The sequence below is a fragment of the Canis lupus genome, chromosome 31 (assembly GCF_011100685.1).
Source record: "Canis lupus familiaris isolate Mischka breed German Shepherd chromosome 31, alternate assembly UU_Cfam_GSD_1.0, whole genome shotgun sequence".
Lineage (NCBI taxonomy): Eukaryota > Metazoa > Chordata > Mammalia > Carnivora > Canidae > Canis > Canis lupus.
This window is the reverse complement of record NC_049252.1, coordinates 33,852,039-33,867,111: the sequence shown is the minus strand read 5'-3', so window position 1 is coordinate 33,867,111 and position 15,073 is coordinate 33,852,039. Positions and strand designations below refer to the sequence as shown.

General features: G+C 38.0%; 1 protein-coding gene across 2 annotated transcripts in view; it reads left to right on the top strand.

Annotated features, from left to right (window-relative positions):
* BRWD1 (bromodomain and WD repeat domain containing 1) overlaps positions 1-15,073 on the top strand; it is a 119,509-nt gene that overhangs the window by 88,892 nt on the left and 15,544 nt on the right. For both annotated transcript variants that reach the window (XM_038581507.1, XM_038581506.1), the window contains exons 35-39: positions 2,104-2,250; positions 2,859-3,011; positions 5,925-6,091; positions 10,708-10,937; positions 13,246-13,410. In XM_038581507.1, the coding sequence (XP_038437435.1) occupies positions 2,104-2,250; positions 2,859-3,011; positions 5,925-6,091; positions 10,708-10,937; positions 13,246-13,410 (862 nt within the window). The remainder of the gene's footprint in view (positions 1-2,103; positions 2,251-2,858; positions 3,012-5,924; positions 6,092-10,707; positions 10,938-13,245; positions 13,411-15,073) is intronic.

Genomic DNA, 15,073 nt, shown 5'->3' with positions numbered 1-15,073 from the left:
TAAGGTTGAGCCCTGCATTGAGCCCCCCTACGTCAGGCTTCGCTCTCAGTAAGGAGTCTGCTTGTCCCTCCCCCCTCCCCATATGGTATAATTAATAAATAAAGTCTTTAAAAAAAATAAAAGCAACCTAAGATCTTAGATGTTTCTCTGAAAAGTTATATTAGAATTGGGTATTGAGTGTTTTGTGAGAGAAATGGCAAATCACTAAAAGGTGGGTAGTTAGGGAAGGTTTAGTGGAAGAATTGGGACTTGAACTGAGTTCTCACAGGGAGCTGAGTAGGAAGGGGACATTCAGAAAGTAAGGAGCTATTAGGACCCAGGTCAGAAAGTAGGCATGTGTGGCATGTCCCCACACTAGTGATAGAGCATTGGCCTGGCTGGTTTAGGGGTGGAGTATGGGAGTGAGCAGAGTAGCAGCATCTGGCTGTTTGTTACTTTGGGAGCAGATGATGATGGTATTGAAAACCAAGGATTTCATTTAAATTTAGAGGATCAATTGTACAACCAAAATAGTTGAATAGATTTTGAAAGTTAACAGGATCAGTATTAAAGGAAGTGATTTAGGAGTCTGTTGCAAGAAGTAGGAGTATAGGATGTGGGAGCCTGGTCAAGGACAGTGCTTGTATGGAATGGAGAGGCAGGGAGAGGATAAGCTGTTATAAGGGGAACTTTGAAGGATTTGATGACTAAACCTTTTTTTTTTTTTTAATTTTATTTATTTATTTATTTATTTATTTATTTATTTATTTATTTATTTATTTATTTATTTATTTATTTATGATAGTCACAGAGAGAGAGAGAGAGGCAGAGACACAGGCAGAGGGAGAAGCAGGCTCCAGGCACCGGGAGCCCAATGTGGGATTCGATCCAGGGTCTCCAGGATCGCGCCCTGGGCCAAAGGCAGGCGCCAAACTGCTGCGCCACCCAGGGATCCCATGACTAAACCTTTTTAAAAAATGACTTGTTGAAAGGATGGAGTTAAAGAGAACAGTGTATGGATATGTGGTTAGAATTTTATCAGCAGGTCTTTTAAGTTCTAGTAATAAAAGTAAAGATTGTTGATGCTTAACATTTTGGGGTGCCTGAGTGGCTCAGTCGGTTAAGCATCCGACTCTTGATTTCGGCCCAGGTCTTGATCTCAGGGTCATGTGATTGAGCTCTGTGGCAGGCTCTGCCCTGAGCTGCAGATCCTGCTTAAAGATTCTCTCTCTACACTCCCCACCCCTGATCCACATGCATGCACATGCTCTCTCAAAAAAGAAAGGAATGCTTTACATTTTAAACGTCCAAATGCTGCTTAAATTTAAGCTTAATATGTTAATTTTCCAAATATGCTTGCCCCAAATAACATTGAAAAGTTAGACTTGAATTATTGTCATCCGATTGTCTCATGTCCCCTCTTCTCTCTTCAGGCCAGCAGCTTGAACCCTCTGTTGCTGACTCTTCTTCCTCATTCTTTTTTTTTTTTTTTTTTTTTAAGATTTATTTATTTATTTTAGAGAGAGAGCGTGATCACGAGTGGGAGGGATACAGGGAGAAAGAGAATCCCAAACAGACTCCACATACAGGGCTCAATCTCACAACCGTGAGATCACTAACTGAGCTAAAATCAAGAGTTGGGACGCTTAATCGACTGAGCCACCCAGGTGCCCCCTCTTCTTTCTCACTCTTAAAAGGACCTTTGTGATTAAATTGGGCCCATCCTGATAATCTAGAACAGTCTTCCCATGTCAAGATTCATGCCTTTAGTCAAGTCTGCCGTGTAAAGTGACAGTCATGAGTTCTTGGATTGGGATGCATGTATCTTTGGGGCCATTATTTAGCTTACCAAATTATTCCAGGTGATACTTCATATGTTGTGAACATTCTCTACACTTGAATGTAAAGTGATGGGGTCAACAATATTTCCAGAGTAATGGAAGTGGTGCTATTGGGTTTTTATAGAAAAGTGGGTTCCTTCCAAGTAGGTAGAAAATAAGAGTAGCCACATTGTTATAGTACAGAAGACAAGAACTCACTTGCATTTTTACCACTCTAATACGCCATACCACAGTGTTAAATTTCCAAGAATGAAAAAACTTAATATTATAAATGTGTTTTTAGGTCCGCGATTGGAAAAAAAGGAGCATCAAAGCAACCAACTATGTTGAAAGTAACTGGAAGAAACAGTGTAAGGAACTAGTGAACTTAATTTTTCAGTGTGAAGATTCTGAACCATTTAGACAACCTGTTGATTTGGTTGAATATCCAGTAAGTTGCCATTGTTTGAATGTTTGGGCCTTTTCTTATTTTGTATAGAGATTGGGGTGGAAGTATTTAAAGTAAGCTTTAATGAGTAAGATGTCTTAGCTTCATGTTAACTTTGTCTCTTACCACTAAGTGAAAGAGTTGTATTGCATATACATTTTCTTGAACTTACAGACACTCCTGTAACTTGGGCTGAGACTTAATCACTGCTACATCATAGTGGCAGGATCCTACAGGTTATCTATTATGTTGTAAGGCCAGTCCTAGGAAAACTGTAAATTGGATAAAAGCATCTGTATTCATTCTTCTAATATGAGAATGGAAAATTACCTTAAAAAAAGATTATAAAGCACAAATTTACTGTAGAAAGTTTGGAAATTACATAAAGAGTGTAAAGAAGGAAATAAAAACCATTCCATATCCCATGAAGTATATCATTTTGGTATATTAGGTTTTTATGTCTGGGTCTCTTTTTAAAAATTATTGATGAGTCTTCAGGTCTTCTAACCTTTTTCTCCTCTCTCATTTTGAATATTTTAGAGAACTGATGCACTTACATTTCTAAAAGTTGCAATTGTATCTTTGAGCTAATTATTGTTTTTAAAACCTAGGACTACCGAGATATTATAGATACTCCAATGGATTTTGGAACAGTAAGGGAAACTTTAGAAGCAGGAAATTATGACAGCCCTTTGGAATTTTGCAAAGACATCCGGTTGATATTTAGCAATGCAAAAGCATATACACCAAACAAAAGATCAAAGGTAATTTTAAAAGTTGTTGTCAAAGAAAAGTGTGCATAGTCTTTGTTGATGATCATTTTCCACTTGCTGATAAATGTTGGAACATTGCAGACAGGTGAGGATAGCGAAGCCACTGGTAAGAGCACTCTGCCACTGCCCAAATGTCTGCTGTTTGGTACCATACAGCAATTAATGTTTTCCTTTCCTGAAGGCAACAAATGGGAATTGTTGGGACTGAGGCAGCCAGTGAACTTGATACACAGATGTAGAAATCTTGAAAAGTGGATTAGAAATTTACTGATAGAGGCTGGAAGAATATTAAAAGTGAGGAAAGGAAGATCTGAAGTGGGAGTAGGACTACTGACACCATACTCCATACTGCTATTTCGGATCCAAAGAGGAAACACAGGAGCTGTCTGATTTTTTGAGAACACTAGTAGAAAGTACATCCCTGAAGTATTGTTAAAATGTTAACACATTAGATAACTTTTTAGAACTTGTTGAAGCATAATAAGTATACGAAAGTGTACATTTTCACAAATATCACAAATCCTTGTAGCCAGTAGGTGTTGGGTAATTTAAAAAAAAAAATCAATGATTTGAGAAGATTTAAAGCAAAACGTATTATATACGTTTAGTATTATAGTACCTTGTCTATGATTATTGATTATCACTGTTTATTAACCATTTTGCCTTAATTTCACTCTTTATTATTTATTTCCAGACACTCCCGTGTTATTCTTACTTTGAGGACTCTTACTTTGCATTCAGTATGCAAAATTAACATCTATTTAAACATCAGTTTAACATCAAGTCTGACTTTTTTTTTTTTTAAGATTTTATATATTTATTTATGAGAGACACAGCGCAAGAGGCAGAGACATAGGCAGAGGGAGAAGTAGGCTCCATACAGGGAGCCTGATATGGGACTCGATCCTGGGACTCCAGGATCAGGCCCTGAGCTGAAGGCAGGTGCTTAACTGCTGAGCCACCCAGGCATCCCAAGTCTGACATTTTTCTAAGCTTGTGTTACTGTCAGTATTCATCATTAGTGAGACCCTTTCTTTCCAGAGAGAAAATAAATCTCAATCATACCTTTTCCCCCTTTATTTAAAATACATATTTGAGGATATTTTACAACTCACCCAATTAATTTATTGGAGTTTTGTGTATTATCAGAATTTCAAAGTCTTGGTTAAACATACGTAACATAAACTTTATTATTTTAACTACTTTTAAGGGTATAATTGATTGGCGTTAATTATATTCACAGTGTTATTCAACCATCGCTGCTGTTGCCAAAACTCTTTTGTCACCCCAGGCAGAAACAATAACCATTAAGCAGTGACTCCACACTCTCTCACTCCCCTCAGCCCCTGACAGTGTCTCCTCTCCTTAGTCTGAGTATATGTCTGTCTATTCTAGATATTTCATGTAAGTGGAGTCACAACATTTGTCCTTTTGTGTCTGGCTTCTTTTACTCAGCAGAATGTCTGAAAGGTTCATCCATGTTGTAATATCCATGAGAATTTTATTCCTTTTTATGCCTGAATGATATTCCATTGTGTGGGTGTATGACATTTTGTTTATCTGTTCATCTCCTGGCAGACAGTTGAATTGTTTCTGCTTTTTGGCTATTAGGAGTGATGCTGCCATGAATATGGATCCTGTCATCATCTGTGAATAGTGATAGTTTCACTTACAGCCTTACAGTCTGAATGATTTTAGCTTCTCATTTTGTTAAATTGTTCCAGCTAGAATTTAGAGTATAGTGGTGAAACCAGGCAATCTTGTCTCATTCCTGATCTCAGGGGAACTGATTTTCAGTCTCTCACCATTGTGTATGATGTTAATTGTGGGTTATTTTCATACATGCCCTTTTTTCATTTTAAGGAGCTATTAGTTTTAGCCCCCGTTTTTGTTAAATGTTTATGTTCAATTCAGATGTATTACTGGATTTTACATAAAACCCAGTGAGAAGGGCAGCCCCGGTGGTGCAGCGGTTTGGTGATAGATAGATCAGAGCTTTGAACATTAAACTTTTCACTTATTTTCCAAGAATGATTGTGAATGAGTTGAGAGTACTTCTTGTAAATACGTAGCTGTACCAAAGTTATTTACAGTAGCATTTAACATCACATTGCTGAATTCTCTGAAAGCTTTGCCACTATTTAATTATAAAAACTGTTAAAACACAATCTTAACATCTGTTAAAGTTCTAGGGTCTATTTCCTTCCTCTGGATGAAGATAGCTTTTGGTCTGTAAGTCATGTATAGATCCAGGTGGCGGGCAGCCCGGGTGGCTCAGCGGTTTGGTGCCGCCTTTCAGCCCAGGGCCAGATCCTGGAGACCTGGGATCGAGTCCCACATCGGGCTCCCTGCATGGAGCCTGCTTCTCCCTCTGCCTGTGTCTCTGCCTTTCTCTCTCCCTCTCTGTGTGTCTGTCATGAATTAAAAAAAAAAAAAAAAAAGATCCAGGTGGCATACAAACTGCAAGTTGGAGACAAAGGCGAAAGCACCTTTTGTTTCTGCACCCCAACAAGACATGGTCTTTGCTGCCTAGATGGCAATCCTAAAACCAGCCAACTTCACATCCAACTTTAGGAGAAGGGGATATTCTTTTGGATTTGTACATGTAAATGTGAAAATGGGAAAAGCCAAATGAGAACATTTACATGTATATGTAAGTCTTAGCCTTCAGAGAGTGCTTGATTTAAAACTGCTTTCTTTTTGCCTGAGAGGTATATGTTGCTGCCTGTTCTTGCAGATGTTGCTGAAGGAAGGTGGGGGCAATGGATAAAATCTGTAACAGCTAGTGTCTGTAACACTGATGGAACAGATTACAAGTAGCCTACTTTATACATTTTTTTGTGTGTATGTGAAGTGTTTTAAAAGATACGTTGTAACTCTGCTTTTGTTTTCATATCCTTGCAGATTTACAGTATGACCTTGAGATTGTCTGCCTTATTTGAAGAAAAAATGAAGAAAATCTCCTCTGATTTTAAAATTGGCCAAAAATTCAATGAGAAACTCCGAAGAAGCCAGAGGTTCAAGAGACGACAGAATTGTAACCGTGTCAATCAGGCTAACAAAAGTATCAGGTGAATTAGTAGTTACTGCAGGCTTTGTATGCAGTTAGAAAAATTTCAGGTTGTGTTACTTCCTTAATTTTATTCTAAAACAATTAGGAGTACAGTATGTTCAGAAAGATTTTTTTTTTTTATGACTTGAAAGCACTGTGTACATATAGAGCTATTGTATACTTTATAATTGGGTAAATTTTAAAGCATTTAATGAAAATTAGAGATTTTCAAAATCTTAGGAATACAGTATTATTTATTACACAAGAAGCTCTTTTTTATTTTTATTTTTATTTTTTCAAGAAGCTCTTTTTTAATGCAGAGAGTAAAGTGGCCACTTTGGGCAACCACTGAGCATTTGATTACGTAAAGGAAATACCGATTCAACATTATGTACCCTATTTTTTCTGAGGACTAGTAAAAAAAATACAACATGCAGGGCTTATTTATCCTCTGTCAGGAGTTTAATATTTATGTTGTGTCTTCCTTGACTATGTAGCTTACATTAATATCAGATTTCGGGTATTTTAAAAAAGTGTTGGAGTGTGAAAATGGAGTAATCAATTTAGTCTGTGTCCAGGCTTGTTTTGAACCTGCACTGCACCTGTGCTGGGTGTCTTCCTGCCAGTTCGGGGATTCCACTCTGTATCTCCTTTCAAAACTATCTTCTTCAGATTACTGCTATTGAATTCTCACACAAAGTTTGTTCTTTTTTTTTTTTTTTTTTTTAATGATAGGCACACAGTGAGAGAGAGAGAGGCAGAGACACAGGCAGAGGGAGAAGCAGGCTCCATGCACCGGGAGCCTGACGTGGGATTCGATCCCGGGTCTCCAGGATCGCGCCCTGGGCCAAAGGCAGGCGCTAAACCTCTGCGCCACCCAGGGATCCCACAAAGTTTGTTCTTATTGAGCTCCCTCTCTTCCTTTTTTGTGCTGCTGCTCTTGTTGTCAGAGTACATCTTTATATGTTATGGTTTATCTGATTTTCTTTATAATTGGTTAAGAAAATAATTTAAAAAATCATTTATACTGTTAATTATATTTACCTATGTGATTACCTTTCCCAGTGGTTTTATTTTTTGTGTGGAGTGAGTTACCCTCTGGTGTCCTTTTTTTTCCAGCCTGACGCCCTTGGGGGTTTCTTGTTTCTCGTAAGGCGGGTGTGCTAGCAATTCATTCTGGTCGATTTTTGTGTGAGACTAGTTTTGCTGGGTTGTAGAACTACCCCTCCACCCCCACATTTTGAGTATTGCCTCCCACTGCCTGCCTGCTCACCTCCCGCTGTTTCCGATGAGAAGTTGGTGAGTTGTATTGCTGACATTCTCTCCCTTGTACATACAGAATGGCTTTTTCTCCTGCTTTCAAAATTCTCTGTCTGCGTTTTGCAACCGACTACGATGTGTGTAGGAATTTTTCCAACTCTGTAGAGGAATGTTTTTCATCAAATCTGGGTGGTTTTTAGCCATTACTCAAATATTTTCTGCTCCTTCCCTCTCATTTGGGGACTCCTGCTATACATCTGAAGCTTCCTTCATTTTTCCTTCTTTTTCTGTTCTTCAGCTGGGGTAATGCTTATTGACTGGTCAGGTCACAGCTTCCTGTACCAGCACACATCTGCTGCTGGACCAGTCTTCTGAATGTCTGTTTAAGCTACTGTACTTTTCAACTCCAGAATCTTTTTTTTTTTTTTTTTTTTTTAATAATTTGTGTCTTCATTGATGTTCTCTGTCATCGTGCTTTCCTTTAATTCTGTAAACATCATTTGTTCTTCCAAATGGGTTTATAATAATTGATTTAAATATCCTTAGTTCAACATCTGTGTCCTTTCAGAGACATTTTCTGTTGCCTGCATTTTTACTTGTATATGGGTGGACTTCTTTAACTCTTGGTAGGTCTTCTATTATTTTGTTGGAAACAGGACGTACTTGCTAATACAACATGGCCATTTTGGACATACCATCTCTTCAGGTTTTCTCGCTGTTTGTTGACCTATTGTAGAAACTCTGGATTCTGATCCTTCTCCCTGTGATGGTGCTTGCTGCTGCTGGCTTTGTTTAGTGAGTCTCCTAAACCACTTTAGTAGTCTGTGTTTCCTACAGTGCTAAGCCACAGAAGTCTGCTTTTAAAAAATTTAAAATTTTTTTTGGCTTGTCTTCCCAGCTGTTTTCCCTGACTTAGCATAGCTCAGTGGTCAGAAGTTTGTGCTTAAACATTTTCAGTAAGCCTTCCACACTTTTTGAAGGTTTGTGTGGAGTGAGGCAGACTTCACTTTCCACTTACATTTTTCAGGCATGAGTCTCAAGGTCATCCTTGGATGACTAGATAACAGGACTCTCTCCACTCTTTGTTGAGTATGTGTAGAACCTTCCACATCCCCAGGAAGACACTGGAGCTTTTCAGAGACTCCTGTGACTGTCTCTCATTCTCTAGATGCCTTTAAATTTTTGACTGAACTCTGTTACTTTCACCGGTGTGGCAGCTTAGGCAGCTCTAGGATGGGCCTGGCTGGATTGCCAGCAGTGAGTGTAGTGCCCTTCGACAGGGCATGTCCCTATTTGGTGAAGCTCCCAAATCAGGCACCGGCTCCCTCCACTTCCTCATCCTGATACTCAAGGCTGGGCCACAGGTTTGGGGTGTGCGTGACTAGGAGGAGTCCAAAGGTAAAATGCCAAAAACTCTAAGTTTTTTCTTAGATTCAGAAGGTTTTCTTGAATAAACACTTTTTAATTTGTTAAGTGCCTGTGATTGTTTTCCACAGTTGTGAAATGACTTTTTTGGATGATTTTGCCAGTTTTATCTTTGCTTTTTTGGGTGAGAGGATCTGCCAAAGTCCTCCTTGCATCTTCATCTCCTTGTTTAGAATAACAGAGTTGCCCTGAAGCAAGTAAACATGTGCTCCTTGGGTAACTGAATTTGTCCTGTTTAGCTGCTTTATAGCCTGTAATTCAGGGACATATGTTACGAAGTACTATGTGAGTCCTCCCTCCCTCTTTTTTTTCAACTTTGAATTTTGAAATAATTTCAGAATTATAGATAACGTTGAATAATAGTCAGAAGAACTCCTTTATACTCCTTATCTGGACTCACCAATTTTTCATAGTATGTCACATTTGCTTTATCATTGCTTTATCTTTTTGCTAGGTGTTTTTCTTCTAAATCATTCAAAAGAATATTTCTGAGAAAACCTTTACAGATCCTAAATACTTAGTGTGGGTTTGCTTTTTAGGTTAGTAGGATTCTAACTACACCTTACTTACTGTATTACTATTATTTGACCCAATAATGTTCTTAGGACAAATTTTTTTTTTTCTAATCTAGACTCAAATGAGGATTTGACATTGCATATAGTTATTGTCTCTTTAGTCTGTTGTTAAAAAAAAATTAACTCATTTAATCATCACATAGTCCAATTTTCATTTTTTTAAGTAATCTCTATGCCATTGTGGGGTTCGAATTCACAGTGCTGAGATCAAAAGTGATAGGCTCCACCGGCTGAGCCAGCCAGGCGCCCACTCTTTAGACTTAAGACTTTTATTTTCAACTTTTGTCTTCTTAATTGACATTTTTGGAGAGTATGGGCCATTTATTTTATAAAATGGCCCTCAGTTTGGTTTTTCTGTTATCATACGAGTTTTTTCATTTAATTATTTTAAAAAACTCTTTCTTTGAACCAATGAAGAGTAACACTTCAGAAAGACCTAGGATAAAAAGGGAACATTCTTACTCTGGTGGTGTTTACCACTTTGTCTTCTGTTTGAAATGAAATATGATGAATATAAGCATGTAATTCTTTCTTCTTGTATTTATTGGTCTGCCCTCCAATTGTTAGTAATGGAAGTTAATATTTTGACATAATAAGCTTTGAAATTTCTTGATGATGATAAATAGTTACTGCTTTCAAGAATCTTGTGGTTATCTTTAAGCTCAGATGCCTTGGATACTCTTTAAAAGCTCCTTTATCTTGTTTTATTTATTTATTTATTTATTTATTTATTTATTTATTTATTTATCTATCTATCTATCTATCTATCTATCTATCTATCTATCTTGTTTTAAATGAAAATACTCAACATGAATATTACCCAGATCTGTAATTTAAAACCTAAGACTGTCTTGTCCCAAACTTCTACTTTTTCTTCACGATCCATGGCTTTTGAGACCCAGCATGGTGAACTAGTTGGTACCTAGAAGTATACAGATTGGTCTTAATAAAAACTACTTTGTTGTGATCTCTTTTTTGCCTCTGTTCTTACTGTTTAGGTTTTATTGATATTTCCTCTTAATTTTATACTGTCTTTCGGAACATATAAATAGACCAGAGAGAAAATTGTGTCTTATTGAGACTCAGTTTTGTAATATAAATGAATGCCTATATATATGTTGGCTCCTTTTAGCATTTAATCCAGAGAACTTATTTTGTAACTTTACTACTTGGATAATTTGTTCATTACTCCAGTTTGGGGTAAAATTATGTCAGATTTAGAGTAAGAATATTAGTAGTAATCCATGTCAGAATAAGATGTTAACAACGAATGTTTTAATGTTTTGATCATAAAATTCTTGGGTTAAGTAATAGTATACTTAGGCATTCTCTGTTTAATTAAATTTTGTTTCCTTTGTTCATGTCTTTTGACCAGAAATATCAAGCAGAAGCGGTTAAAATCTCAGACAAAAGTAATTCCTGAATTGGTAGGTTCTCCTACTCAGTCTACCTCCAGTAGGGCTGCTTATTCTGCAAGCCACAAGACCAGTGCTAGTGTCTCTTCAGGTATGACGTCTGGGGACTCCTCAGATTCAGCAGGATCAGGATCATCAGAAAGAATGAGAAGTAGGCCTGTCACTCTAAACAATGGCTCTACATTATCTGGTGAGATGGGAACATTGTTATTTAACTGTGTAGCATTGCTAGTTACTGTGGGTTTAGAGGAGAAAGGAAATAAGACTAGCCCTGACAGCAATTTACAGTTCATTGGAAAAATCAAAAGTAACAAATAGGAGCAGTTACAGCATGTTTGATAAATGCTGGTCTTTGCAAATGGTACAGCCACATTCTCTGCATACTTGAATCTTCTATATTTTATTTTATTTGTAAAAGATTTTATTTATTTGGGGATCCCTGGGTGGCGCAGTGGTTTGGCGCCTGCCTTTGGCCCAGGGCGCCATCCTGGAGACCCGGAATCAAATCCCACATCGGGCTCCCAGTGCATGGAGCCTGCTTCTCCCTCTGCCTGTTTCTCTGCCTCTCTCTCTCTCTCTCTCTCTCTCTCTCTGTGACTGTCATTAAAAAAAAAAAAAAAAAAAAAAAAGATTTTATTTATTTGAGAGAGAGAACGAGAGAGCATAAGCAGGGGAAGCAGCAGAGGGAGAAGAAGAAACAAGTTTCCTGCTCAGCAGGGAGCCCAATGCAGGGCTCCATCCCAGGACCATGAGATCATGACCTGAGCCAAAAAGGTAGATAGATACTTAACTGACTAAGCCAACCAAGCGCCCCTAATCTTCTGCATTTTAAATAATGGGATAGAAATATCACACTTTGTATCCAAAATAGATGCTTTTGTTTTTCTTTTTTCTTTTAAAGATTTTATTTATTTATTCATGATAGACGTAGAGAGAGAGGCAGAGGGAGAATCAGGCTCCATGCCGGGAGCCTGATGCAGGACTGGATCCTGGGACTCCAGGATCACGCCCTGGGCTAAAGACAGGCGCTAAACCGCTGAGCCACCCAGGGATCCCGCATTTGTTTTTCTTTAAATTAAAAAAAAAAAAAAAAAAAAAAGGGCATGGTAATCATGTGAGCTTAAAACTGGATGGCCTAGTGAATTCTAAACTGTTTATTGTCTTGGCTATTTGGTAGTATAACTAAAGCTGATCCTAACCCTTTGTTAGCATTGTAGGAATGAGGCTGTGGTGTATATTTACTTCTCTGTTACTCAAGAGTGATTTTGGCGACTTGTGATGATAGTGTAAAAATTACTATAATTTAAAATAATAGAATCAGGGACATCTGGGTGGGCTCAGTGGTTGAGCGTCTGCCTTCAGCTCAGGGTGTGATCCTGGGGTCACAGGAATAAGTCCCACATCGGCCTCCCTGCTCCATGGGAGCCTGCTTCTCTCTCTGCCTATGTCTCTGCCTCTCTCTCTCTGTGTCTCTCATGAATAAATAAATAAACTATTTAATAAAAAACTAAAATAATAGGACCAGAGAGTTAGAGTGCAGCCACATATTAGAGTGGCAAGCCTTGCAGAAGAGTTTGGGTTACTTAATTGGGTCCCTTGATGAGTAAGGGAATCACATGATGAATTCTATTTCTAGAGGCTCAGTCACTTTGGCAATAATATGCAGGGAAGGGGAAGAATCTGGAAACTGGATCAACCTGCTGGGGAGTAGAGTGGAATAGTAGAATAGGAGCAGTCAAAGTGACAAATGGCAGAGCCGTTTCAGGAAGAAACACAACTTGGTGATTGGTGTCCTAATGCAGCCACTCTCTTTAATGTGGAGTTGGGTTGTATTTGTGGAGTAAAATTTTATCTTTAACAGCATGCTCCCACTCACTGTTATGAAACTCTCTGTGATACGTGTAAGAATGCAGTAGACAAAAGAGCAGGAAACATTCCTGTGCAGTGTTCACGCTGGAGCATGCGCTCATTCAGTGAAGGTAGTAGGGAGAAGTGACCTGTACTATTTAAATTATTTATCTTGTTTTTTTCTATCCCTCCCCTGTCCCCCCTTCTGGTGGAACATGCCAAAATGACCTCTTGAGCTGAAAACGTGTGTGGTACTACTACTGTGCTGTTATAGGCATTACTAGCAAAAGGCCTGAAAGCCTGTCTGCTGACATGGGACTCAGCGGCTGTCTATCCTACAGGAAATACCAATCTCATAGGATAGAAGTGGATGGGGAAGCTAGTTACATTTTTAAATAGAAGTTTATGAAATATATAAACTATTTTCTGAATCCAATATAGGATTAATATGTTACTTTCAGAAAGAAGAGAGCAAGCTTGATTTGGAGTGCTGATTTGGTACTTTTTAATGCCACAATTTTATGAGCTATTCTTTGAAACACTTTTTTTTAAAATATCACTTCTGAGTATTTTGAGAATCTGCTTGTAGTCAGTTGTGTGTGTAAAGACAAAATATGTGTGATGAACTGTTGATGCTTTATTTTTCTTAGAAAGTGAAATGGAAGATTCCTTAGGTACCTCTTCATCATCAGCTTCAAATAGTTCAGAGGAAAGCAAAGAGAGTTCAAGACCTCGTGAATCTTCTTTACGTAGTGGGCTGGCCAGAAGCAGCAATCTCAGGGTGACCAGAACCAGAGCTGCTCAAAGAAAAACTGGTAAGAGACTCAGTGGTTGGTACTTTGGAGGAATGTGTATCAAGGGAATCCATAAGCTAAGCATGGAATGGTTTATTGTTTTAGTACATCTACTATGTATGGTTAAATGTTCTTTTTAGTTTTTATAAAAATAGATATAATTGACATATATTTCAGGGGTAGAACAAAACGATTTGATATTTGTATACAGTGCAAAATGATAACAATAAGTACAGTTACCATCAGTTACTATATATAAAGTTTTTCTTTGTTTCTTGTGATTAGGACTTTTAAGATTTACCCCTAGCAACTTTCAAATATGCTTAACTACAGTCATCATGCTATACCTTACATCCCTGTGACTTATAACTAGAAATTTGTACCTTTTGACCCTCTTTACCTCCCCTTCCCCCACCAGTCTGTTCTATCAGTGAACTTGGTTTTTTTGTGTGGTAGGTTCCACATGTAAGTGAAAATCCTACAGTATTTGTCTTTCTCTGTTGACTCATTTCGCTCACCATAACACCTTCAAGGTCCATCCATGTTGTCACAAATAACAAGGTTCCATTCCTTTTTATGGCTAATATTCCATTGTATGTGTATACTGCATCTTCTTTTCCATTCATTCATCGATGGACATTTAGGGTATTTTCATGTCTTGGCTTTTGTAAATGATGTTGCAATGAAATTGGGGTGCAGATATCTTTTTAAATTAGTGAGTGCTTAGGGGCAGCCTGGGTGGCTCAGCGGTTTAGTGCTGCCTTTGGCCCAGGACCTGATCCTGGAGACGCAGGATTAAGTCCCACGTTGGGCTCCCTGCATGGAGCCTGCTTCTTTCTCGGCCTGTGTCTCTGCCCCTCTCTCTCTCTCTCTCTCTCTCTCTCTCTCTCTGTTTCTCTCTCTCTGTCTCTCATAAATAAATGAATAAAATCTTAAAAAAAAATTAGTGCTTAATTTTCTTTGGGTAAATACCCAGAAGTGCAGTTGCTGGATTGATCGTAGGATAGCTCTATTTTTAACTTTTTGCGGAACCTCCATACTGTTTTCCACAGTGGCTGCACCAGCTTGCATTCCCACCCACAGTGCATGAGGGTTCCCCTTTCTCTACATCTTCGCCAACATTTCTTCTTGTCTTTTTGATGACAGCCATTCTAACAGGTGTGAGGTGGTATCACACCGTATCACACTGTGGTTTTTGATCTGCATTTCCCTTATTGATGATGTTGAACATCCTTTCACATTCTTGTTGACCATTTGTGTGCCGTATTTTGAAAAATGTCTCCTGAGATCCTCTGCATTTTTAAATCTGATTATTTTTCCTAGTGAATTGTATGAGTTCTTTATTTTGACTAATTAACCCCTTATCACATATATGATTTGTGCATATCAGTAGGTTGCCTTTTTATTTTGTTGATGATTTCTTTTGCTGTGCCGAAGCTTTTAGTTTGATGTAGTCCCACTTGTTTGTTTATTTTTCGTTTTATTGCCTTTACTTTTGTCCCAAAAAAAAAAAAAAAAAAAAAAAACATTGGCAAGATAATGCGTTTCATCTAGGAGGTTTCTGGTTTTAGATCTTACATTCAAGTTTTAAATCCATTTTGTGTTAATTTTTGTGTATGTGAATGATAGTACTCTCTTTTCATTCTTTTGCATGTTGGCTGTCTGGTTTTCCCAGCACTGTTTA